Genomic DNA, 27,506 nt, shown 5'->3' with positions numbered 1-27,506 from the left:
TGCAGGGACCTGTTTCCACGCTGCATCTCTAAACTAAACTAAAGCTGCAAGTTATTCTCATGATATACCAAGCCACCACCTGGTGAAACCCTAGATCGTTAATTGTTTTAATTTGCATCGCTCATTAGGCTTTTGGCAGTGCAGTCAAACGCCCCAAATGAGCTGCTGTTTCATATTTATCACACACAGTTTGATAGCCAAAGCTGCAAAGAATCACTTCCAATAGAGCTGCAGGAAATACCTTTGACCAAATTTGAGTTGTTAGTTTTCACTGTTGTGTAGTGTTCTTATCCTAACTCTTCGTATGCTTCTTTAACAGGTTGGATTGCCATGTTGGGTGCCATTTGGTTGCTGGTGCTGGCAGACGTCCAAGACTTTGAGATAATACTGCACAGAGTAGAATGGGCAACGCTGCTTTTCTTTGCTGCACTATTTGTCCTGATGGAGGTACGTGTAAATTGTTGAAGTTAAGATTGCATGCTTCGTTGCAATCAAGAAAATGCACCAATTAGACTTCTCAATGGGCACTGAATCCCAGGACCCTTTAAGTTCTGGCGACACAGTGGCACAGCGCCAGAGACCCGGGTTTGATCCTGACTGTATGGAGTTTGTTCATTCTCCCTTTGATTACATGTCTTTTCTCTGGGTGCTCCGGTTTCCTCCTACACTCCAAAGACCCGCCTTCAGGGACCCGACCTGAAATATCACCTGTCCATGTTTTCCAGGGATGCTACCCTGAGTTCCTCCAGTATATTGTGTCTTTCCTTGGTGAAGCGGCATCTGCAGTTCCTTGTTACTGCGTGGTCCAGTTTACTCGGAATAACGGAGAATTTATTGTATGTTATTGTTGATGCTATTCATGTGTTTGTAAAGCTGAAGCAAGATTGAATTTAATTGTTTCTGATCACATTTGATTTTTATGGCAGACACTCTTATCTCATATCTTATAACATTGACTGGAACGAGGGAACAAATGTTTGACTAATTACAGGCCATTTGTTTTCTGAAGAGGTTAAATTTGCAACCTGAAATTCTGGCCATGAATGTGGAAGATAATAGACACCAAAAGTGATCACGCTTTGAGTGAAATTTATGGGAATTTAAAAAACGGCACGTCAGATATAAAATAAAAATGATGTTTACCAAAAATATGTTCAAAAAAGGAATTAAATTGCTGGGAAGATTTAGTAAAGTGTTTCAGTTTTAATTAAAACTGTTTTAAGTCTAATTTAATTGTTAATACCACATCACCTGTTCTTAGAAACATAGAAAATAGGTGCAGGAGTAGGCCATTCGGCCCTTCGAGCCTGCACCGCCATTCAATATGATCATGGCTGATCATCCAACTCAGTATCCTGTACCTGCCTTCTCTCCATACCACATGATCCCTTTAGCCACAAGGGCCACATCTAACTCCCTCTTAAATATAGCCAATGAACTGGCCTCAACTACCTTCTGTGGCAGAGAGTTCGAGATTCACCACTCTCTGTGTGAAAAATGTTTTTCTCATCTCGGTCCTAAAGGATTTCCCCTTCATCCTTAAACTGTGACCCCTTGTCCTGGACCTCCCCAACATCGGGAACAATCTTCCTGCATCTAGCTTGTCCAACCCCTTAAGAATTTTGTAAGTTTCTATAAGATCCCACCTCAATCTCCTGAATTCTAGCAAGTACAAGCCGAGTCTATCCAGTCTTTCTTCATATGAAAGTCCTGACATCCCAGGAATCAGTCTGGTGAACCTTCTCTGTACTCGCTCTATGGCAAGAATGTCTTTCCTCAGATTAGGAGACCAAAACTGTACGCAATACTCCAGGTGTGATCTCACCAAGACCCTGTACAACTTCAGTAGAACCTCCCTGCTCCTATGCTCTTGATTCTTGGTTCTTGATTAGTATGGGACACCAGGGGTTATGGGAAGAAGGCAGGACCACAGCGTTGAGAGGGAAAGATAGATCAGCCATGATTGAATGACTGAGTAGACATGATGGGCTGAATGACTTAATTCTACTCCTACAACTTATGAACATCAAGATAACCATACCTGAAATCCGAGCAGTTAAATCACTGCATTTGGTGGTGTGTGTTTCTGCATCGTAGGACCTGAGGTAAAATTGGGGGATGATTTCTGCAAGAAGTCTGTAAATGCTCACAACGTGACAGAGGCTTCCAAAACCAAATCGAGAGCTCTCATTACATAATCTTGAGGAAGGCTCTTCAACGAACAGTGATAAACCCATGCTGGGATCTACTCAATAGACATTAGACAATAGGTGCAGGAGTAGGCCATTCGGCCCTTCGAGCCAGCACGTGATCATGGCTGATCATCCCCAATCAGTACCCCGTTCCTGCCTCCTCCCCATATCCCCTGACTACGCTATCTTTAAGAACCCTTTACTCTAGGGGAGAACTGGGTGTCACAGTAGAATTTGACATTGACTGAAGCAGAACAAATACCCCAAGTGTGCAACCTGTTACTTACAACCCCCATTTTTTTTGCAGAGAGCAAGCAGGACCCCTTGTCATCTCCTAACTCCATTGAATTCTTGATTTTCCACTTATTTCACCATTTCTATTTCAGGCACTGGCCAACTTGCAATTGATTGACTACATCGGAGAACAGACTGCCCTTCTGATAAAGGTAACTCCTAACTGCTAGAGTGCAAGTGCTCGCTGCCTCTGCCCTTAACCACCCAGACGAATATGATCTTGGAGGTGGCACTGTGCCTTTTAGATTACATTTACCCTGAATTAAATTATAAGACACAAAATAATGAGAGGGATTCTTCTGACCACACTGCCTGGGGCTCACTTCTGAGTTGCCCAGAGAAGGAAACTGGAGGATGGATGCCATGGATGATGAAATAAAAAGCGTCATAGAGTAATCCAGTGTGGAAACAGGCCCTTCGACCCAACTTGCCCACACCGGCCAACGTGTCCCAGCTCCGCCAGTCCCACCTACCTGTGTTTGGTCGATATTCCTCCAAACCTTTCCTACCCATGTTGTAGAGAATAAGACATATCCACCAAGAGAATAAGATAAATAAGAAGCTGGTTTATAAAGAATGGGAGATACAAGAGACTGCAGATGATGGAATCAGTCCAAAGAAGGGTCGTCCCAGTGAACAAATTCACTGGAGTTTAGAAGGATGAGGGGATATCTTATAGAACCATATAAAATTATAAAAGGACTGGACAAGCTAGATGCAGAAAAAAGTGTTTCCAATGTTGGGCGACTCCAGAACCAAGGGCCACAGCCTTAGAATAAAGGGGAGGTCATTTAAGACTGAGGTGAGAAAAAACTTTTTCACCCAGAGAGTTGTGAATTTGTGGAATTCCCTGCCACAGAGGGCAGTGGAGGCCAAGTCACTGGATGGATTTAAGAGAGAGTTAGATGGAGCTCTCGGGGCTAGTGGAATCAAGGGATATGGGGGGAAGGCAGGCACGGGTTATTAATTGGGGACGATCAGCCATGATCACAATGAATGGCGGTGCTGGCTCGAAGGGCCGAATGGCCTCCTCCTGCACTTATTTTCTATGTTTCTAACCCAAAAGGTTCCTTCCACAGATGCTGCCTGATCTGCTGAGATCCTCCAGCACTTTGCCTTTTACTTTAGGATAAATAAGCTTTTCATATTACCGGCTCAAGAAATAAATACTTCATTCACATGATTTGGATATTGCTAACTTTGATTGTCGAACTCTAAGCTGGTCTCTAAACTGAGGATGTATTTAAGAGTGAATTATTTTATTGGGTCTGGGGTCACAACAAGGCTAAAGCAGGGAAGGAGAATAAATAACCTTCTGGAGGAACAGAGTGGGTCAAGCAGCATCCATGGAGGCTAAGCGATAGTCAAAGCTTCAGGTCGTGACCCTACATCAGGACTGAGAGTGTAGATTAGATTAGATTAGATTAGATTATTTAATGACCACACAGTCAAACTGGTGGAATTCAGGTTCAGTACAGGATGTTACAAGGTAGGCTGATTCCCGTCAAACATAACATAAAACACAACATCATACAATATACAGTACATGCATGGGGAGGATATGTGCTGTTATCATAGTGTGTTCAGAATTCGGATTGCGTGTGGGTAAAAACTGTTTTTAAATCGAGATGTCTTGGCGGACAGTGAGCTGTAGCAGGTGGAAGATGTGGTGAGCTGGGTGGGAGGGATCAGAGATGATTTTCTTCACCCTTGACACAGACCGTTTGTGTTGGAGTGATTCTATTGATGGAAGGGGAGTGCTGATGATTTTGGATGCTTTGTTAACTATGCGTTGTAATTTATTACAGGAGTGAGTGTCTAAACTGCTGAACCAGACTGTGTATTGGCCACCTCAGAGGGGAGGTGGCCAATACAAAGAGGTCAGAGGAGGAAGTAAGAGAGGGGATGACAGGTCACAACCCGGAGAGGGAGGAATGAGGGAAGGTGGGGGGGAAGGGGGGATGGAATTTAATGCAGAAAAATGTGAGCTGTTGTGTTTTGGGGAGTCTAACATGGGCAGGACCTACACAGTGAATGGTTGGGCTCTGGGGAGTGTTGTAGAGCAGAGGGATCTAGGAGTGCAGGTGCAACGTTCCCTGAAGGTGGAGTCGTAGGTAGATAAGGCGGTCAAAAAGGCTTTTGGCACATTGGCCTTCACCAGTCAGAGTATTGAGTATAGAAGTTGGGAGGTCATGTTGCAGTTGTATAAGAAATTGGTGAGGCTGAATTTAGAGTATTGTGTTCAGTTCTGGGCACCGTGTTATAGGAAAGATGTTGTCAAGCTGGAAAAGGTACAGGGATTTACGAGGATGCTGCCAGGACTAGAGGGTCGGAGCTATAGGGAGAGGTTGAGTAGGCTGGTACTCTATTCCTTGGAGTGCAGGAGGATGAGGGGTGATCTTATAGAGGTGTATAAGATCATGAGAGGAATGAATGAATGAATGAATAAGTTTATTGGCCAAGTATTCACATACAAGGAATTTGCCTTGTTACTCCGCCCGCAAGTGACAACATGACATACAGTGACAGTTAGGAATGACACATAAAACATTAAACATCGGGTAGATGCACAGAGTCTCTTGCCCGGAGTAGGAGAATTGAGGACATAGGTTTAAGGTGAAGGGGAAAAGATTTAATAGGGATCTGAGGGGTAACTTTTTCCCACAAAGGGTGGTGGATGTATGGAATAAGCTACCAGAGGAGGTAGTTGAGGCAGGAACTATCCCAACATTTAACAACAAGTTAGACAGGTACATGGATAGGACAGGTTTGGAGGGATATGGACCAGATGCTGGCAGGTGGTGTGCTGAGACATGTTGGCCGGTGTGCGCAGTGTTGCCACACTGTATCACTCTATGACTCTATGACTCTAAATGGAGGAAAGATGGAGCCAGGTTTAGTTTAGTTTTAATTTAGAAGTGCAGAAACAGGCCCTTCAGCCCACCGAGTCCGCACCGACCAGCGATCCTCACATATTAACACTACCCTACATACACTAGGGACAATTTACACTTATACCGAGCCAATTAACCTACTAACCTGTACGTCTTTGGAGTGTGGGAGGAAACCGAAGATCTCGGAGAAAACCCACGCAGGTCATGGGAAGAATGTAGAAACTCCACCGGAAGCCAGGATCAAACCTGGGTCTCTGGGGCTGTAAGCGTTGTAAGGCAGCAACTCTACCGCTGCACCACTGTGCCACCACTGTGCATGGTTGAGATACTGTGGCACTATGTTGGGTGATAGGTAGCGACAGGTAAGGAAAGAGGATGGAAAGATGGTTGAAGAACAGGAGAGCAATGAAACCAGACGGTGGGAGAGAGAGTCGCAGAATTCCTGTTGCGGAGAGGAAGTAGGAGACATTGAACAGGTAAAATGGAGACACAAGAGACCGGAGTCTGGAGCAACAAACAAACTGCTAGAGGAACTCAGCAGGACACAAGCTTTCCATCCTTTAAGGATGTTAATAAACCAGATGGCTTGTTACAACAACCCAACCATCACAGAAATCAGATTTTTTTGTTTAATTTCCAGATTGAGCTATTTATTAGAAATGAACTTGGACAGCTGCCATGGTAGGATTTGACCACACGTCCCAAAATCTACTATGAAGAATTTAGGCAGCCAGCCCAGTTAACAACCACCATGCTAGATCAGCAGTAAAAAAGATTAGAAACCAAAAATGATTTTTTTTAAATGTGGAGGTAAAGTGCATGTTTGAGATACTAAATGACTACACTGCCTTGATGCTAGAAGGTGACACAGTGAGGATTGTAGATCGACAGCAATTCAAGCTGAGAGATGGTTTGCAAGACTCTAAGTGGAGAGATGGTCTGACCAAGGTTGCTGGAGGAGGGAGAGAGGCACATTGCTGCTGGTCCAAGCGCAGTCTTTCAATACTTCTTATGGGAGTGGCACCAGGAAGCTGAGCAATTGCAAATATTACTCTTGGCAATTAAAACCTGTTCAAGTTAAATTCAGAAACATTTAGAAAGAATAACGCTGGAACGAAACTTTAAGTAAAGAGAGTTGGCATAGATTTAGTACATCGACCATGATGAAGACCATGAACAGTGAGGGTTCATGCACTGGTTATGGATGACGTGTATGTAACATTTAAAATGCATTTGCTGGAGGAACATCTTGCTTGCAATATTGAAACCCTTGGTATTTTGGTCACTGATTTTACTCTCTATGCACAAATAGTAGCACTCTGGCTTAATTTCAAAGACTGAAGTTGGCAGGAATCTGAAAAATGTAACAGACAATGAATGCTGTGGTGTCAGACTTCAGGAGGGTTCCAACAGATCACAAAACGAAAAGGAAGTGTGGTATGAAGCCCTGTCCTACCCATGTACAAGTATAAATGTTCCTTAAACGTTGCAATAGTACCTGCCTCAACTACCTCCTCCAGCAACTCACTCATACACCCACCACCCATTATGTAAAAAAGATGAGATGAGAAAAACATTTTTCACACAGAGAGTGGTGAATCTCTGGAACTCCCTGCCACAGAAGGTAGTTGAGGCCAGTTCATTGGCTATATTTAAGAGGGAGTTAGATGTGGCCCTTGTGGCTAAAGGGATCAGGGGGTATGGAGAGGGCAGGGATGGGATACTGAGTTGGATGATCAGCCATGATCACATTGAATGGCGGTGCAGGCTCGAAGGGCCGAATGGCCTACTCCTGCACCTATTTTCTATGTTTCTATGTTCCTATTAAATCTTTCCCCCCTTCACGTGAAACCTTTATCCTCCGGTTCTCTGGGCAAGAGACTCTGTGCGTTTACTCGATCTACTCCAGTCATGATTTTGTGTTCTTATCTCTGTTCTGTCTGGGGAGATGGAGGGGGGGGGGGGGGGGGGGGGGGGGGTTATTGTTAAGAGCTAGGGGACAGGGCTGCCATAGGTATGAACTTGTAAACGGTATCCTCTAGGAATCCATTGACTCCAGTTTATTAGTTCTGGCCACACAAGTCTAGGATTGGTGTGTGTTTTAATTTGTGTCATTCCCGCCTAATCCCCATAATTTAACAGCATTTAGCAGCATTTAGCAGGTCAGGAGTTACAATATCATTCCTCAAGAAGGCAGCTGATTTTGGAATATGATAGCAAGGTATTAAATTTGTCGACCTTATTTAAGCTGCCAGGTAGGTAGAGCTAACACCAGCCTATTAATTGCACAAGCAACTCATCACTTCCCATTGCCAAACAGATGGTCTAAGTCAAAGGCATTGACAATGCCAGGGGCTCTCCAGAAATATTTTAATTAGCCTGACCCTGGCCGACCATAATTAACTCTGCCCAACCGTGTGGGCTGCTGGCAGCAATCTGCAAAGACAATATCATTTTCGAAACGAGAAGTCTCAGGATGTTTAAAAATGATATTTTATCGACTCCCCACTGCTGATCTCACAGTTTGTGACTCAGCCACCTTCACCGCTGCATGAAGGTAATAATCACTGCCCTTTAACATGTTTACTGGTTCCCCCCCCCCCCCCACTTTCTACAAGCTGGAGATCAGTGAACCTGTGAAACTGACCTGAAATTAACAAGTAGGTTCAAAAGGAAATTGCACATTTGGATTGTGTTAATTCATGTTAGATTTGCAGCTTTACTGTTATGTTATGCCATCTGGCAAGCAGCATTATCTAAGCACGCATGTCAGCAAGAGAGAATATCATCTGTGGCATCAGAAAGAAAAGTCCTTCTGGAAAATAGTGGTGTGGAATCAATTGTGTCATAAGGTCACACGTTGTGTCATAAGGTGCAGAATTAGGCCATTAGGTCTACTCCACCATTCAATAATGGCTGATCTATCTCTCCCTCCTAATCACATTCTCCTGCCTTCTCCCCATAACCCCTGACATCGGTACTAATCACAAATCTATCTATCTCTGCCTTAAAAATATCCACTGACTTGGGCTCCAAAGCCCTCTGCGGCAAAGAATTCCACAGATTCACCACCCTTTTAGAGAGGACACATTTTGCAGATGCTATCGCAACACCTAAGAAACATTTAGACAGGTACATGGATAGGGTAGGTTCAGAGAGAAATAGGCCTAAACCAGGCAGGTGGGACTAGTGTAGGTGGGGCATGTTGGCCGGTGTGGGCAAGTTGAGCCGAAGGGCTGGTTTCCACACTGTATCACTCTATGACCCTTTGTTTGTAAATAGGTCCAAGGTATTTTTTTTTTTTAAAATATTTTTATTAGAAGCAAACATATTATAAAGTATAGTTACACATTATAGTAAAAAAAACTTTTCATATACATCAATCATACATTATTAAAATTTTCAATTGTCGATTAATTCTGCTTCTAGTGTTTTTTTATATAGATAGAGAAAGAGAGAAAGAGAGAAAAAAGAGTTACAAATATCAAAAAACAGAAAAAGTGGAATGAATTACTTATAATACATCATTGGAGATAGGTTCGTAGATTATAAAGTATAACTTTTCATCTAATCCTGAGTTCAAGTTTCAGTTGGGTTTTCGTGCTGGGCCAGTCTATCCCTTCAGATAGTTAATGAATGGAGCCCATATTTTAACAAAAAGTTCTTGTTTGTCTATTAATACAAGTCTAATTCTTTCTAGATGTAGGGTCTCTGACATTTCCACAATCCACATTTTAATTGTGGGGGTTATAGGGCCTAAATAGGTCCATGGTTTAATGACCCAAACTCTATGAATGGTTATAGGATGATTCCAGTATAAAACCAATAGGCATAAAACCAAGAGTCCCATCATCAAGCATGATGCCAAGAGGGCAAACTGACTCACACAAAGAATTACTAAATGCATATTGAATATCTCTCTGCCCGGCTCACTCACTGCATAAATTTGCACCTGAACACGATCCTTTTTGGCCAATGTCAAATAGCTCAGATCCCAATGGCTTGAATATTTTACCACCACAATTTCCTCCAGTTTAGTTTAGTTTAGAGATACAGCAGCGAAACTCTGGCCCGTCGAATTCACACTGACTACCGATCACCCATTTACACTAGTCCGATGTTATCGCACTTTCTCATCCACTCCCTCCATATCAGGGGTAATGTTACAGAGGCCAATTAATCTACCAACCCGCACGTCTTTGGGATGTGGGAAGATACCGGAGAAGCTGAAGGAAACCCACGCGGTCAGAGGGAAAATGTGCAAACTCCACACAGGTAGCATCTGAGGTCAGGATCGAACACGAGTCTCTGGTGCTGTGAGGCAGCATCCTACCAGCTGTGCCATTCTGCTGCCGTTGAGGAATCTAAAATACACTCCCTCCCACAGAGCAATATTCCATTATACTACCACAATACTTGAAGAAAACGGGGCTCGAAAGGAACCCACATCATCTTAAGGTCATAAGGAAAAGGAGTAGAATTAGGCCATTCGTCCCATCAAGTCTACTCTGCATTTCAATCATGGCTGATCTATCTCTCCCTCCTAACCCCATTCTCCTGCCTTCTCCCCATAATCTCTAACATCTGTACCAAACAAGAATCTACCTATCTCTGCCTTAAAAATATCCCCTGACTTGGCCTCCACAGCATTCTGTGGCAAAGAATTCCACAGATTCACCATGCACTGTCTAAAGAAATTTCTCCTCATCTCCTTCCTAAAAAATCTCCTTCCTACTACCGAATTTGAAAATCCAGCGGTGACCAGAACAAGGTACGGCTCTTTGGGTGACTACTCACGACCATACAGGCTTCACCCCGCGACATGTCACTGGGGTGGCGCCTGTATGGTCATGAGTAGTTTCCTCAGTCGCCCAAAGAATCGTAGTGTCTTTCTGGTCGCCGCTGGATTTTCAAATTCGGCAACCTGCAACGAGTGTCGGCAGTCGGCAAAAAAGTTGCGTAAGTGGGACAGGTCCATACCTCAGAAGGAACCATTAGTCCTGTACCAGTTCTGTGAAAGAGCTGTTAAAATAGTTCCACTTCCTAGCTATTTCCAAATAGTCCTGTAAATGTTATTTTTTTCTCCATTCACTATACAATTGGTTTTGCAGAGTTTTAAATTAATCTGCTTTCATCGTCCTCTCAAGCAGTGCATTCTAAATCAGACAGTTCACAATGTGCGAATGTTTCTTTTTTCATGTTACGAAGAATTTTTAAGAATAAGGGAATAAGGGGAATTAAGTATAAGGGAATAAGGGGAATACTTTAAGAATAAGGCGTAAGCCATTTAGAACGGAGACCAGGAAACACTTTTTCTCACAGAGTTGTGAGTCCGTGGAATTCTCTGCCGCAGAGGGCGGTGGAGGCCGGTTCTCTGGATGCTTTCAAGAGAGAGAGGGCTCTAAAAGATAGTGGAGTCAGGGGATATGGGGAGAAGGCAAGAACAGGGTACTGATTGGGGATGATCAGCCATGATCACATTGAATGGCGGTGTTGGCTCGAAGGGCCGAATGGCCTACTCCTGCACCTATTGTCTATTGTCTATTGTTACCTCCCTTCTCACTTGCATTAAATGTCCCTATTTTGGTTGCTGACCTTCCCGTTACAAACAAAAGTTTATTAAATTTCCCAGTGATTTTGAACACTGTCCTGAGCATGCTGGACTATGAGAATCTAATTGTAATTTTATTTTGGAGTCACGTGAGTGACTACGTGAAGAACCCCGCCAGGACGCATGCGTGTCATATCGCTACACGCATTGCAACAAGTCACAGCAAGGGGGAACAACGTTCCCCTAGCGGCAAAATTTGAAAGCCAGGAACAGCAGGTAAGGAGACTCTGCGTTCCAGAATTTGAAAGTCGGGAACAGCAGGTAAGAAGACTCTGCGTTCCTTCCACTTACCTTTTAGGTGGAGACATGGACCGGATCCATGAAGGCTGCGGGAGAGCTGGCGGGGGAGAACCGCGGAGTTGCGGACAGCCAGCAGCAGCAGCAGCCGACGGCACGGGAATCTTCTGAATTTGAGTCAGCTGTGCCCGACTTCGCTCCCGCTACGGCAAAATCCACTTCTCGGCCGGGCGGGAAAAGCGAAGAGAAAGACCCCACGAATGCCGGACTCAGATGAGTCGGACTTTGAGGAGCCGCGAGCGGCCATTGCCCGTGAGCACCGGGGCCGGTTCGAGCGGACGGGGCAGTACGAGCAACCGGGAGCGGTTAGTGCCCGAGAGCACTGGAGCCGGTTTGATCGGCTGCATGACGAGGAGCAGCCGCGAGCGGCCAGTGCCCGTGAGCACGGGGGCCGGTTAGAGCGGTTGCTCCAGGAGATCCTCCAAAGTGGCAGACTCCGGGAGAGGGAGGCTAGCCACAGTGGGCACCCAATAAGCCCCACAGCGGTACCCCTTGCGGGGCTGCATAGTGTCTCCACCTCGTCAGAGGAGAACACGGAGGATCTGTTCTGGGTAGACTCTGAACGGGTCACAGAACCACATACCCCCAGTAGCCCTGGGGTGAAATAAGGCATGCTGGATATGGTGAACCAATTCTTCCAGCCAGACCTAACCGGGGAAGACCTGGAGCCCAAAATTGCAGCCAGTGTGGACTATTTGTCTAGTAACAAACTACAGACACTGGCTATGTCTGACACCATTGCACGGCATTTACCCCCAGGTAACTGCAAGGCATTGCAAGTGCCTAGTGTTAACCAGTGTATCTGGAGACATATGGGGACAGGTATCCGCAATACTGATCTCAAAATCCAAAACGTGCTCAAGGTATTGACGGCGGGAAGTCAATAACGGCAGCAGACGGGGTGGAACGACGTTCACCCGTAGCGACAATTTTAACCTGGACCTGCAGGTAAGAGCTGCGGTCTTTTTATGTTTTTACCATGCTGATTGCAGGTGGAGAAACCAACGGGCTGCGACAAAGCTGGTGGGCTAGATGGGATCAGCTGTGCCCGATGTCACCTCCAGACCGGCCATATCCACGCCACAGAAGGGCAGTAAGGACAAAGCTGGAGAAGGAGGACCGCGGAGCAGCGGGCAGCCAGCGGCACTCGGATCACCGATAGTGGGATCAGCTGTGCCGATGTTGCCTCCGCACCGGCCAGATCCACGCGGCCGGGCGGAAAGGCTAGACACAAAACAAACAAGGTCGTGGACTCAGAGGAGTCCGACTTTGAACAACCGCAGGCGGCCAGCGACCGAGAGCGCTGGAGCCGGATGGAGCGGTGTATGGAGCTTTGCTCCAACGTGACAGACTCCGGGAGATGGAGTCGGGTCACTGTGGGCCCTATGATAAACCCACAGCAGTACCTCTTGAAGGGCTGCACAGTGTTTCTACCTCATCAGAGGGGAGCACTGCGGGTCAGTTCTGGGCTGACCTGGAAGAGGGGTCCGCAGAAGGAAAGACAAGTGTGCAGGGGGTGCAGGAACAAGAGAACCTGCGGGGACCTCCACCGCCAACCAAACCAAGAGTGACGGTCCAGACCATCTCAAGATGGCTGAAACAGGTGCTAACACAGGCTGGGGTGGATACTAATATTTTAAAATCTCTTTCCACCAGGGCTGCAGCTACATCGGCAGCAATACAGTTGGATGTACCAATGGACCAAATCCTCAAGGCAGCAGGATGGTCTGGAGGGGAAAACATTTCAATTATTTTATAATAAACCAGTAATGAAACCTGGAACGTTTGCAGAAACAATTTTAAGTTCTGTAAATTAATTTAAACCCATGAAAAGGGGTTATAAATTTGTGTTAACAAATTTTATGATTTCAATGTCGAATTCATGTCCAAATTATGTTAACACAATTCCTCCCACAGTCAAGGCAGACGTGATGCATGGACTCGTTTCCACGGCATGAAATCACAGAGCTTTAAAATCTTCACGTAGTCACTCACGTGACTCCGAAATAAAATAGTAAGATTAAACGAGAACTTACCAGTTTGAAGTTTGATCTGTATTTAATGAGGAGTTACGATGAGGGATTACGTGCCCTCCGCTCCCACCCTGATCATATACTTAACTGGTATCTCTTCTCTAATCTTACTATGTTTAGTCATTACAGTTATCTGTGATTTCACACCGCTGCTTTGAAGAATGACACGCTTGCGTCCTGGCGGGGTTCTTCACGTAATCCCTCATCGTAACTCCTCATAAAATACAGATCAAACTTCAAACTGGTAAGTTCTCGTTTAATCTTACTATTAGTCCGTGAAATTGTATGCTAAGATTCTGAGGATAAGTGGGAATGGTTTTAATTAACTGCACATTAATTTCTCTTTCTTTATACTTACGTTTGCATTTCCTACTGTATCCCCCCCACATTAAGGCAGTTTGGGAAATGAGAATTCACTCTTATGGAATTCACAATCCACTACCAAACTATTTGGTGCATGAAGAAAAATTCACTCCAATGGAATTTATGTGAATAAACACAATATATACAGAGAATTGAATTTAATACAGTTTGCCAATTTCAACCAAAGGTAGACACAAAAAGCTGGAGTAACTCAGCGGGACAGGCAGCATCTCTGGAGAGAAGGAATGGGTGACGTTTCGGGTCGAGACCCTTTTTCAGACTGGTTAGGTTGCTGGTTCGCAGCGGGAAGTCGCATAAGAGATTTGCTTTGGAAACCGACAAGGCAACTTCGATTGAAACACGTTATCGAACAATGTGATATCAATTTCCAATTCATTAAATCATGAACCCTTTCTCTTCTGCTTACAATACAATCAGAATTCCCTTTCCTCCATATCACACACCCATGGGGGCATTAATGCTGAGAGAGTAAAAGCTTTCTGTAGGAATGCATCCCCCCTTGTAACATGGGATTCAATGAGTATAAAGGGTCATGCCATGGAAAATGATGATACTGATGGAATCTTTCTATATCGTGGAGGCTGCACTGTAGTTTTATTTTAAGTTCTCAGATAGCATCCGAGGTCAGGATCAAAGACGAGTCTTAAAACCACAGGTGGTTCTGCTATGACAAGTGCTTTCATAATGTGAATTGGATGTAATGGGATTGATAAATTATGGAGCACTATTTGTTATAGGAGGGATATAATACCATTTCTATCAGTAACTTGAGAACCATTTAAAAGTTACTTGCTAGGGAAAAAAAATTGTTTCCATGTATCCTCCTCTCAGTAATCAGTCAGCATTGCCTCTTACAAACACATTTCACCATAGGTGACCCATTGAAATTCCCAAGAAACACTTCTATTGACACGTGCAATATTACTCTATTAAACAATGTAACATTCAGCCTTTTGTATTTTTAGCTTGCAGTAACAAAGAATTTGTAGCTATTTGTAGAATAGGTTATAATGCCATTTCTATCAGCAACTGCAAAACATTAAAAAAAAAACATTTGGACAGGTGCATGGATAAGAGTAGTTGGACGAGTACATGGATACGACAGGTTTAAAGGGATATAGGCCAAATGCAGGAAGGTGGGACTAGTGTAGATGGGGCATGTTGGTCGGGCTGGGCAAGTTAGGCTGCAGGGCTTGTCTCCCAGCTATAGGACTGTATGACTATATTAAAATAACCTTTATTTTTGAAAATCCTGTGAATGAAATAACTTAGCAAGAGGACATAAGTTTAAGGCGAAGCAGGAAAGATTGAATAGGAACCTGAGGGGTAACGTTTTCTCACAAAGGGTGGTAGGTGCATGGAATGAGCTGTCAGAATGCGTAGTTGAGACAGGTACTATCACAACGTTTAAGAAACATTTAGATAGGTACATGAATAGGACAGGTTTAGAGGGATATGGGCCAAATGCAGGGAGGTGAGTCTAGTGTAGATGGGACATGTTGGCCCACGTGGGCAAATTGGACTGAAAGGCCTGTTTCCATGCTGTAAGACTATGATTATGAGGCTTCTTCAGAAAACAACTATCGTGTTATAGCAGAATTACTTGTATGTAATGGAGCAGAGAATCAGAATGTACAATATCTCATATTGTCAATTTTGTTCATCATTGTTGGTGAATTTTGGACAGTTGCATGTTGTCTTCCTGTATATATGCAGAGTACTGCATATATTTAACAAAATCAATCAAATCGGCACCCCACATATTTATTTATTTTGCCTCGATCTAACTTTGATTTTTGTACTTTCCCTCCAACGTAGCAATATCTTAGGTTAGTTTAATTTAGAGATACAGCATGGAAAATGGCCCTTCCAACCACCAAGTCACGTGGACCATCTATCACCAGTTAACACTAGATCTATGTAATCTCACATTCGCATCTGTTTCCAACACTCTGGGGTCAATTTGCAGAGGCCAATTAACGTACACACACCCATACCTCTGGGATGTGGGAGAACATGCAAACTCCGCACAGACAGCACCCGAGGTCAGGATCGAACCCGTGTCTCTGGCACTGTGAGGCAGCAGCTCTACCAGCTGCATCATTGTGCTGCCATTTCATTCCATACAAAAGCAAAATTTGACAGACATTGGAAATCTGAAATATAAGCAGAAATCCTCAGCCGGTCAGGCAGCATCTGTCAGGGGAAAAGAAGTGTTGCATTCAATTGAAGACCTGAAGTCATTAGATTTAGTTTAGTTTAGTTTAGAGACACAGCACGGAAAAAAGGCCCTTCGGCCCACTGAGTCCGCGCCGACCAGCGATCCCCCTACACTATTAGCACTATCCTACACACGCTAGGGAAAATTTACAATCTTTACCAAAGCCAATTAACCTACAAACCTGTACGTCCTTGGAGTGTGGGAGTAAGCCAGAGCACCCGGGGAAAACCCACGCAGGTCATGGGGAGAACGGACAAACTCCGTACAGACAGCGCCCGTAGTCAGGATCAAACACAGGTCTCTGGCACTGTAAGGCAGCAACTCCACCGCTATGCCACTGTGCCGCCCTGTAAGGCGATGGTAAATCACTGACTTGAAATGTTGATCGTGTATGCCTGTATATGGACACACTGATCTGTTCTGTGGTCATGCCTACTATGTACTGATGTGCTGAAGCAAAGCATTGTCCTATCAGGGACACATGACAATAAACTCTCTTGAATCTTGAATCTGACCTATTAAAGAGCACCAGGAAAATGTATGTCAATCGGAATTGCCTGATTTTTATTTGTAAATGTTTCTGCACTAACTCCCTCATCTTTTACCTTCTCTTTACTCCAGTCCGTTCCAGAAGACCAACGGCTTGCAGTCGCCCTAATCCTAATCATTTGGGTCAGTGCCCTGGCAAGTTCCCTGATAGATAATATTCCTTTCACAACAACCATGGTAAGTCAAATCTTGGTGGTTTGGAGAAGAAAAAAAAAACACTTCAGTCAATAGAAACTCTGAATTCAATCTTCTAAAATTGTATCTCAGTATTTTTCCTTTTGGTTTCCATGCCAACTTTGAGCAAATCCATTTAACTCAACAGTCATGTTTAGTGCCTGCTTAAACAGAATAGTTTATGTGGAAATTTATCAACAGGGAAATAGATTAAAAGTAATTTGTGAAATACAATTTGTTTAGTTCGACCACATTTATTAATAAATATTCTTTCTTGACAAAATTGTATTATTACTGTTTTATGCAATGTACCCTCTTCTAACTGATACATTGCGTCCTTTCACTAGTAAGTTAGTTTATTTTAATAATATTGAGAGAACCAAAATTGTGGGGATTGAGGGGGGATTTTATAGAAACTTACAAAATTCTTAAGGGGTTGGACAGGCTAGATGCAGGAAGATTGTTCCCGATGTTGGGGAAGTCCAGGACAAGGGGTCATAGTTTAAGGATAAAGGGGAAATCCTTTAGGACCGAGATGAGAAAAACATTTTTCACACAGAGAGTGGTGAATCTCTGGAATTCTCTGCCACAGAAGGTAGTTGAGGCCAGTTCATTGGCTATATTTAAGAGGGAGTTAGATGTGGCCCTTGTGGCTAAAGGGATCAGGGGGTATGGAGAGAAGGCAGGTACAGGATACTGAGTTGGATGATCAGCCATGATCATATTGAATGATGGTGCAGGCTCGAAGGGCTGAATGGCCTACTCCTGCACCTATTTTCTATGTTTCTATGTCATTATGAACTTCATGTCTCAGCTGTTAACTTCATATATCTTTCATTTGGACAGGTACATGGATAGGACAGGTTTAGAGGGATATGGGCCAAACACAGGCAGGTGGGACCAGTGTGGATGGGACATGTTGGTTAGTGTGGGCTGAAGGGCTCTATGACTCTACTTGAAACATTATACCAGATCATTCAAAATCTCAGTGTTGAATCTAATCATAAATTAAACTTCTGGACACAAATATATATAAAATATATATATTAGTTTAGTTTATTGTCACATATTCTGAGGAACAGTGAAAAGTTTCTGTTGTTTACTAACCAGATAGTGGAAAGACGATACATGATTCCAATTGAGCCAACCACAGTGTACAGATAATTGATAAAGGGAATAATGTGAATAACGTTTAGTGCAAGATAAAGGTCATACGGTCATAAGTGATAGGAGCAGAATTAGGCCATTTGGCCCATCAAGTCTCCTTCGCCATTCAATTATGGCTGATCTATCTCTCCCTCCTAGCCCCATTCTCCTGCCTTCTCCCCATAACTTCTGACACCCATGCTAATCAAGAATCTAACTATCTATCTCTGCCTTAAAAAATATTCACTGACTTGGCCTCCACAGACTTCAGTGGGAAAACAATTCCGCAGATTCACCATCCTCTGATTAAGAAATTCCTCCTCATCTCCTTCCTAAAAGAACGTTCTTTAATTCTGAGGGTATGACCTCTAGTCCTGGACTCTCCCGCTAGTGGAAACATCCTCTCCACATCCACTCTATCCAAGCCTTTCACTATTCTGTACATTTCAATGAGGTCCCCCTTCATTCTTCTAAACTCCAGCAAGTACAGGCCTCATGCCGTCAAACACTCATCATAAAGTCCAGTAAAGTCCGATCAAAGATAATCCGAGGTTGTCTCCAAAGAGGTAGATGGTGGCTCAAGACTGCTCTCTAGTTGTTGGTAGGATAGTTCAGTTGCCTGATAACAGCTGGGAAGAAACTGTCCCTGAGTCTGGAGGTGCGCTTTTTCACACTTCTGTAACTCTTGCCTGATAGGAGAGTGGAGAAGAGGGAGTGGCCGGGGTGCGACTGGTCCTTGATTTTGCTGCTGGCCTTGCCACTGTATATAATAACCATTGTGGCCCTGTGGATATTTGGTTTTGACTCAGAAATGTGATTGTGTTGGCAATTGATCTGAATGTTGTTGCACTGAATGCCTGGTAGCATAACCCCCCAATCTCTCCCCTGCCCCCCACCCCTGCCCCGCGCTCCCTTCTTTCTCCTTCCAACACGTTCTTTAAGAGAATCTGCAGCTGTTTAAAATAACTTTTTTATCTTTTGCAACACTATAAAAATATAGAAAAGGCAATCTGAGAGAATGTATAAATAGACAATCACCTCTGGAGGAAAGTGAGCTGAAAAGTCCTCATATTAAAAAAAAACTACTTATGATTATGTGTAAAACAATTCATTTTGATAATTACTACTTAATTTACTGGTGGCACACAGTAAAATAATTTTATTTAAAGGCTTGGTACCAAGGCATGAGATTTGCTCACTCTTGAGTTTTGGAAGCTGGAACTGGTGCCAAGCATTGATTAAACTGCAAGGAATAGATTTTAAATGCTTCTCGCTCATCATTTTTATAGTATTTTGCACTCCGCTGCATCAAAAATTGGTCTCAACTGACTTTTTCTCATTTCCTTAATAGATTCCTGTGCTGCTAAATCTGAGCCAGGCTGCTGATGTAAACCTGCCAGTGAAACCTCTGATTTTTGCCCTGGCGATGGGAGCATGTCTGGGAGGTTAGTGACACGTTTTGTATTAAGCCTCTGATAGGCACTAAATGCTGGAGTTACTCTGCGGGCCAGGCAGCATCACCGGAGAGGAGGAATTGGTCACGTTTCGGGTCTAGACCCTTTTTCAGTCTGAGAGTCAGAGGAGAGGGAGATATTGAATGCAAGGCAAGGCAAGGCAAGTTTATTTGTATAGTACCTTTCAACAACAAGGTAATTCAAAATGCTTTACATAAAACATTAAAAGCATTGGAAAGAAACACATATAAAATGACACAAATATGCTGGAGAAACTCAGCATCTATGGAGCGAAGGAAATAGGCGACATTTCGGGCCGAAACCCTTCTTCAGACGGGTGGGGGGAGAAGGAAGGAAAAAGGGAGGAGGAGCAGCCCGAGGGCGGGGGGATGGGAGGAGGCAGCTCGAGGGTTAAGGAAGGGGAGCAGACAGCAAGGGCTAGCAGGGTTTCGGCCTGAAACGTCGCCCATTTCCTTCGCTCCATAGATGCTGCTGCACCCGCTGAGTTTCTCCAGCATTTTTGTGTACCTTCGATCTTCCAGCATCTGCAGTTCCTTCTTGAACACATATAAAATGACATTTAGATGTAAAACGATTATTAGATTATTCAGATAAAATAATTACAAAATCAAAAGCAATCAAATAAAATATTTAAAATAGAATAAAACCAGGAATAGAAGTTACAGTGCAGTATAGGTAATTAATAAATTGTATTGTTTACTGAAAGGCAGCGGCAAACAGAAAATACTTCAGTCTAGATTTAAAAGAGCTGAGAGTTGCAGCAGACCTGCAGTTTTCTGGGAGTTTGTTCCAGATATGTGGTGCATAAAAACTAAATGCTGCCTCTCCATGTTTAGTTCTGACTCTGGGGACACAGAGCAGACCTGTCCCAGACGATCTGAGGGTAAGGTGTGAAAACACAGATCAAAGGGGAAGATGTTCACGGAGACAACGAGGCACAAAATCAGTAATATTTAATCAGGAGGACAATGAAACTAGTCAGAGAACTCGGCTGAGGGAGGGACGGAGAGAGAGAGGGAAAGCATTTGTGGAATTCCCTGCAACAGAGGGCAGTGGAGGCCAAATCACTGGATGGATTTAAGAGAGAGTTAAAGGGCTTTCTCACTGTGCGACCTGAAGCAAGACTTAACAAGATTTAACATCGTGGGAACCTTCTGCGATAGCAGTACGGCATTCGTGGACCACCGAGGACCTCCGTGGCGCTAACGGCAGGTAGTCGTGTGACTTGGTAAGGTCGGGAGAAAATTCAAACATTTTTGAATTTCTCCAAGAGTGCCTTGAGCACTTTTTGGTGAGCGTTGCAACATTGTATGAACGCAGTGGCCCGTGCGATATCCGTAATAACTCTTGCGGGTACCGTGGGAACTCCTGCGAACGGTGAGTAACTGAGCAGTTTGATTGTCAGTGCTTGTTTTACCTCATTGTTAAATAAATATATTTTTTACTATCAGATTGATGTCTGCAATTCTTCATTAACACATCACTACAAGATGAATGTCTCTAATGTTATAATCCCTCTCATGCTGAAACACAAAATAGTTGAAGGGAGGTGAAATAATCACATTTTCATTCTTTTTCATTTTAGAGTGTTCAGGTACCTCACTTGCTGAGCTATTTTACTCCAGCAGTTTGTGTCTCTTTTTGTCTAAAGCAGTTTCTAAGACTGGAGGAACTCCGCGGGCCAGGCAGCATCTACGGAGGGAAATGGACATGCAACCCTTTCTTCAGGCTGCCTTATCTCTCTCCCCCCCCCCCTCCCCCCAACTCCCACCCCCACACACAAATGCTGGAGAAACTCAGCGGGTGCAGCAGCATCTATGGAACGAAGGAAATAGGCAACATTTCGGCTCGAAAGTTGCCTATTTCCTTTGTTCCATAGATGCTGCTGCACCCGCTGAGTTTCTCCAGCATTATTGTGTACCTTCGATTTTCCAGCATCTGCAGTTCCTTCTTAAACACAAATGCACCGAGTTCCTCCAGCACTTCGTGTTTTGCTCAGTATTCCAGCATCCGCTGTCTCCCGCGTCTCCAATAAAACAAAACTACTGTCAAAAGGGTGAAGAATAGGGGCAGAGATAGATACATTCCTGATTAGTGCGGCTGTCAGGAGATTATGGGGAGAAGGCAAGAGAATGTGGTTGAGAGGGAGTGCCCATCTGTTACTATTAATTGGACAGTTCGGTCTGTGAAACGCAACATGCCAGCCCCGACATCCAGCCCGGTGGTCAGTCCTTTGAAGATAGACACCAGTTGCTTGGAGCAACTCAGCGGGACAGGCAGCATCTCTGGAGAGAAGGAACGGGTGGCGTTTCGGGTCGAGAGCCTTCTTCAGACTGAAAGTTTCACCTCACAGTAGATAATAAAATAAGACAATCATCACGGTCAATGTGAGACACAGTCTTTATTCCTATTTGACAAAATAAAAAGACGACTTCTTGCACATATTGAGAGAAGGTGCATCACACCAAACAACATTTGTCTAAAAAAAAACAGATTATTCTTCAGCTCATTAAAGAGCTCGGGTGAAAAATACAATATAGTGTGTGAAAAAAAGTAACATCATTTGTGCCACGTGATTAACAACACTACAGTCCACGATGTTCATTCAAGATTAACGGGAAAGATCGGGAGACGGACAAGTCACTCGCACAAATAACAGAAATGCCGAGTACCGTGGGAACTCTTTATCGTGGGAACTCTTTATCGTGCGGAACTCGTGCTGGACCACGACCACTTCACTCGGGTGACATCTTGCTTCAGGTCGCACCGTGAGAACTGGCCATTAGGTAGAGCTCTAGGGGCTAGTGGAGTCAAGGGATATGGGGAGAAGGCAGGCAAGGGTTATTGATTGGGGACGATCAGCCATGATCACAATGAATGGCATTGCTGGCTTGAAGGGCCGAATGGCCTCCTCCTGCACCTATTTTCTATGTTTCTCTGAAATGTATAGGAAGGAACTGCAGATGCTGGTTTAAACTGAAGATAGACACAAAATGCTGGAGTAGCTCAGTGGGACAGGCAGCATCTCAGGAGTGGAATAGGTGACATTTCAGGTCGAGACCCTTCTTCAGACTGATGGTCTATCACTACAATAAGACCATGCCCTGGAGCCATTTAATACTCCATAAATATTGATTTCTCTAAGTTCCAGTAACCCTTGCTTTCCCGCTCTCTCCGTCCCTCAGTCTGAAGCAGGGTCTTGACCCGAAACGTCACCCGTTCCTTCTCTCCAGAGATGCTGCCTGTCCCGCTGAGTTACTCCAGCAGTTTGTGTCTATCAAGGGATAGCTGAGGGGAAGGTGACAACGAGGCACACGCTCAGTAATATTTAATCAGGAGGACAATGAAACTAGTCAGAGAACTCGGATGGGGGTAGGGTCGGAGAGAGAGAGGGCCACTGGAAGTTAGAGAAATCGATATTCATGGAATATTGTCACTCCAGAATGTGATCTATTTTAGTAAAAGGAAACAATAGCATTGTTCCATCAAAATGTATGGCAAATGAGTCCCTGAAATTGCAACCCAAATGTGTGGAGTCATTTTGGCCGCCTCCAGTACTTCATCATCTTCAGTGTTACTGTCAGTGGGAGAAGGCTCTTTCTACACTGGGACCTAATTATTGAAAGGAAATATTTGGAGAAGTTAAAGCACAAGGGTTTTTGACTGTGAGTGTTGGCTGTTCATTTGTTCCTTCCAGTTTCCATGAATCTGGATGTAAACTATGAAGACAGCATTGATATCAGAATTTGTTGAACCCATCAATTGTCTACTCCTTAACTCACATCTGACCATGTGGCTCTTCAGTCCTCTTCCCACATGCTTTCAATTCTTCAATCCCCACATGCTCTTCATTTCTAAGCAGAGCTTCCTTAAAAAATATGTATATTTCTTTACCGGTAAACCAGCATTTAGTTTAGTTTAGTTTAGAGATACAACGAGGAAACAGGGCCTTCGGCCCAACGGGTCCGTGCCGACCAGCGATCCCCGCACATTAACACTACCCTACAGCCACTTGGGACAATTTTTACATTTGCCAAGCCAATTAACCTACAAACCTGTACGTCTTTGGAGTGTGGGAGGAAACCGAAGATCTGGGAGAAAACCCACAGCGGTCACGGGGAGAACGTACAAACTCCGTACAGACAGCACCCGTATTCAGGATCGAACCCGGGAGCCCAGTGCTGCATTCGCTGTAACGCAGCAAGTCTACCGTTGCGGCATCGTGATCGCCCATTTGTTCTCTTCACCCAATTGAACTGAGTGGCTTGCTGAAGCCTTGGGAATTTTGTACGTGAGGATGGCAGATTTTCTTTCCTGATGACTTGATGGGGTGTTAAGCCAACTTGGAACCGTTGCTGATACCAGTTCTTTAATTCCAGATGTCATGCACTTTACTCACCTACACACTGCTTGAACTCAATTTTGCAGTTGCTGTTGCAGGATTCAACTCGCTTCTCCACCGTGTACACCAGCAAAAGGATTTGAGTATAGCAGCAGGGAGGTTCTACTGCAGTTGTGCAGGGTCTTGGTGAGACTACACCTGGAGTATTGCATACAGTTTTGGTCTCCTAATCTGAGGAAAGACATTCTTGCCATAGAGGGAGTACAGAGAAGGTTCACCAGACTGATTCCTGGGATGTCAGGACTTTCATATGAAGAAAGACTGGATAGACTCGGCTTGTACTCGCTAGAATTTGGAAGATTAAGGGGGGATCTTATAGAAACTTACAAAATTCTTAAGGGGTTGGACAGGCTAGATGCAGGAAGATTGTTCCCGATGTTGGGGAAATCCAGAACAAGGGGTTACAGTTTAAGGATAAGGGGGAAATCTTTTAGGACCGAGATGAGAAAAACATTTTTCACACAGAGAGTGGTGAATCTCTGGAATTCTCTGCCACAGAAGGTAGTTGAGGCCAGTTCATTGGCTATATTTAAGAGGGAGTTAGATGTGGCCCTTGTGGCTAAAGGGATCAGGGGGTATGGAGAGAAAGCATGTACAGGATACTGAGTTGGATGATCAGCCATGATCATATTGAATGGCGGTGCAGGCTCAAAGGGCCGAATGGCCTACTCCTGCACCTATTTTCTATGTTTCTGGTAGATGAATGATGAATGAATACGTTTATTGTCATTGCAAAATACTGTGCAACGAAATTCCATTACATCTCTTCCGATTAAAAAAATACAAACACGACAACCATTAACACATATGTACACTTATTAGTAAATAATAAATAGGTATTTTAAAGAATTTAAAAGAATTTAAAAGAATTTGGCAGCATTTCTTGGACACATTGCTGGAGTAATTCGGCGGATCAGGCAGCATCTCTGGAGAAAAGGAATAGGTTGACGTTTCGGGTCGAGACCTTTCTTCAGACTGTCAGAAGAAGAGCCTTGACCCAAAACATCACCTATTTTTTTGCTCCAGAGATGCTGCCTGACCCGCTGAGTTACTCCAGCATTTAGTGTCTATCTCCAGTAGTCTTAACGCTAGACTCTGTATCCCCGTGTGTCTTCCATGCTGCCGTGCGCCGCAATGAGAGAATAAAGTTTTTTTTTTTTTACAATAATGCGGCAAGGTGGCGCAGTGGTAGAGTCGCTACCTTACAGCGCCAGAGACCCGGGTTCGATCCTGACTATGGGTGCTGTTTGTGCGGTGTTTGCACGTTCTCCTCGTGACCGCTTGACTCGGTTTTATCCGGGTGCTCCGGTTTCGTCCCACACTCCAAAGACGTGCAGGTTTGTAGGCTAATTGGCTTCTGTTAATTGCCCCTAGTGTATAGAAAAGGATAGCATAGAACGAGTGTATGGGTGATCGATGGTCGGAGTGAACTCGCTGGGCCAACGACACTGTCCCTACACTGTATTCTAAACTCTAAACTCCATAACATTCAGAATTGAGACAATTATCTCCCAAAATCTACAGATGTAATATGTGACTTCCTTGTTAAAAACATCTCATTGCCCCAGCTAGCATGGACCTTTGCGGAAAGTCATAGGACAGAAAATTGTAGGAAGTACAATAAAAATAGAAACTGCTGGGAACACTCAGTAGGTCAGGCACCATCTGTGAAAAGATAAATAGAGTTAACATTTCAGGTGCAGCATCCTTTCTTGAAAGATCAATTTTCTTTCTTTAAATGCTGCCTCACCTGTTGGATGGTTCCAGACTTCCCTGATTTTATCTCATTTTTTCAGCATCTGCAGGTTATTTTGACTTTCCGCTATTAATCATCACAGTTTAGACGGATGCTAGTTGGTTTAAGATACTTGTGAAAAACCTTTCCAACTTGAGCTTTGCCTGCAAATGTATTTTTTAAATTTTATTTTGAATGTACAGTAAACCGTCATTATTACGGACCTCTTTATATCAGATTTTAGTTATAGCGGAAGGACCTACCGATCTTCACCACCCAGCCACTTCCAGGCCAGGCTGCCGACTCTATCCCCGCACCGCATCCCCAGCGGCTGCCAGGCTGCGCTTGCCACCACCGCTGTTGCCGTTGATCCTTACCTGCATTAAGGCCATCTGTGGGCCACGACCAATGCTTCCGCCGATCCTTGCTTTAACTCACCTGGATTCCAGGCCAGTTCCAGAGCGAGTGCTGAAGAAGGGTCTCGACCCTGAAACATCACCTTCCCATGTTCTCCAGTGATGCTGCCTGACCTGCTGAGTTACTCTGGCACTTGGTCCCTTTTTGTATATTAACCAACACCTGCAGTTCTATGTTTCCAATTCTTGCTATTGAGGGAGTAATCTTGCTATTGAGGGAGTGCAGCGCAGGTTCACAGGGTTAATTCCCGGGATGGTGGGACTGTCATATGCTGAGAGAGACTTGTACACTCTGGAATTTAGAAAGATGAGAGGGAGTCTTATTGAAACCTATAAGATTATTAAGGGTTTGGACACGCTAGAGGCAGGAAACATGTTCCTGATGTTGGGAGAGTCCAGAACCAGGGGCCACAGTTTAAGAATAAGGCGTAGACCATTTAGAACGGAGACGAGGAAACACTTTTTCACACAGAGAGTTGTGAGTCTGTGGAATTCTCTGCCTCAGAGGGTGGTGGAGGCCGGTTCTCTGGATACTTTCAAATATAGCGGAGTCAGGAGATATGGGGAGAAGACAGGAACGGGGTAGTGATTGTGGATGATCAGCCATGATCACATTAAATGGCAGTGCTAACTCGAAGGGCTGAATGGCCAACTCCTGCATCTATTGTCTATTGTCTATTGTCAATACTAATACGGTGATACTCCATTATTTGGTAACCCCTTACCCGATTATAGTGGACAATCAGCAATAGCGGACACCATTCCCCCAACCATGTTCCGTTATAATGTAGGTTTACTGTATATTCAAAGGCACAATTGTGCAGCGGTAGAGTTGCTGCCTCACAGTGCCAGAGCCCCGCGTACGATCCTGACCTTGGGTGCTGTCTGTGGAGAGTTTGTTCGTTCTCCCTGTGACCACATGCGTTTCCTATGAGTGCTCCGGTTTCCTCCCACCTACAAACGTTTCATGTCGTTGGAATGTTATTTGGCTTCTGTGAATTTCCCCGAGTACGCAGAAGTGGGATAACAGACATAGAAACATAGAAAATAGGTGCAGGAGTAGGCCATTCGCCCCTTCGAGCCTGCACCACCATTCAATATGATCATGGCTGATCATCCAACTCAGTATCCTGTACCTGCCTTCTCTCCATACCCCCTGATCCCTTTAGCCACAAGGGCCACATCTAACTCCCTCTTAAATATATTCAATGAACTGGCCTCAACTACCTTCTGTGGCAGAGAATTCCAGAGATTCACCACTCTCTGTGTGAAAAATGTTTTTCTCATCTCGGTCCTAAAAGATTTCCCCCTTATCCTTAAACTGTGACCCCTTGTTCTGGACTTCCCCAACATCGGGAACAATCTACCTGCATCTAGCCTGTCCAACCCCTTAAGAATTTTGTAAGTTTCTATAAGATCCCCCCTCAATCTTCTAAATTCTAGCGAGTACAAGCCGAGTCTATCCAGTCTTTCTTCATATGAAAGTCCTGCCATCCCAGGAATCAGTCTGGTGAACCTTCTCTGTACTCCCTCTAAGGCAAGAATGTCTTTCCTCAGATTCTCAGATTAGGAGACCAAAACTGTTCGCAATACTCCAGGTGTGGTCTCACCAAGACCCTGTACAACTGCAGTAGAACCTCCCTGCTCCTATACTCAGACCTAGTGTACGGGTGTCACGGGCTC

At 44.3% G+C, this 27,506-nt stretch overlaps 1 protein-coding gene across 1 annotated transcript in view; it reads left to right on the top strand.

The window, feature by feature from the left end:
* Positions 1–323: 323 nt before the first annotated feature.
* LOC116974604 (P protein-like) overlaps positions 324–27,506 on the top strand; it is a 73,927-nt gene continuing 46,744 nt past the window's right edge. Inside the window, exons 1-4 of the mRNA XM_033023259.1 lie at positions 324–447; positions 2,579–2,638; positions 16,548–16,652; positions 19,147–19,240. Of these exons, the coding sequence (XP_032879150.1) occupies positions 331–447; positions 2,579–2,638; positions 16,548–16,652; positions 19,147–19,240 (376 nt within the window). The 5' untranslated portion in view covers positions 324–330. The remainder of the gene's footprint in view (positions 448–2,578; positions 2,639–16,547; positions 16,653–19,146; positions 19,241–27,506) is intronic.

Source organism: Amblyraja radiata, chromosome 6 (genome assembly GCF_010909765.2).
Source record: "Amblyraja radiata isolate CabotCenter1 chromosome 6, sAmbRad1.1.pri, whole genome shotgun sequence".
NCBI lineage: Eukaryota > Metazoa > Chordata > Chondrichthyes > Rajiformes > Rajidae > Amblyraja > Amblyraja radiata.
The sequence above is the reverse complement of the archived record's forward strand: the minus strand, read 5'-3'. Positions and strand labels throughout refer to the sequence as shown.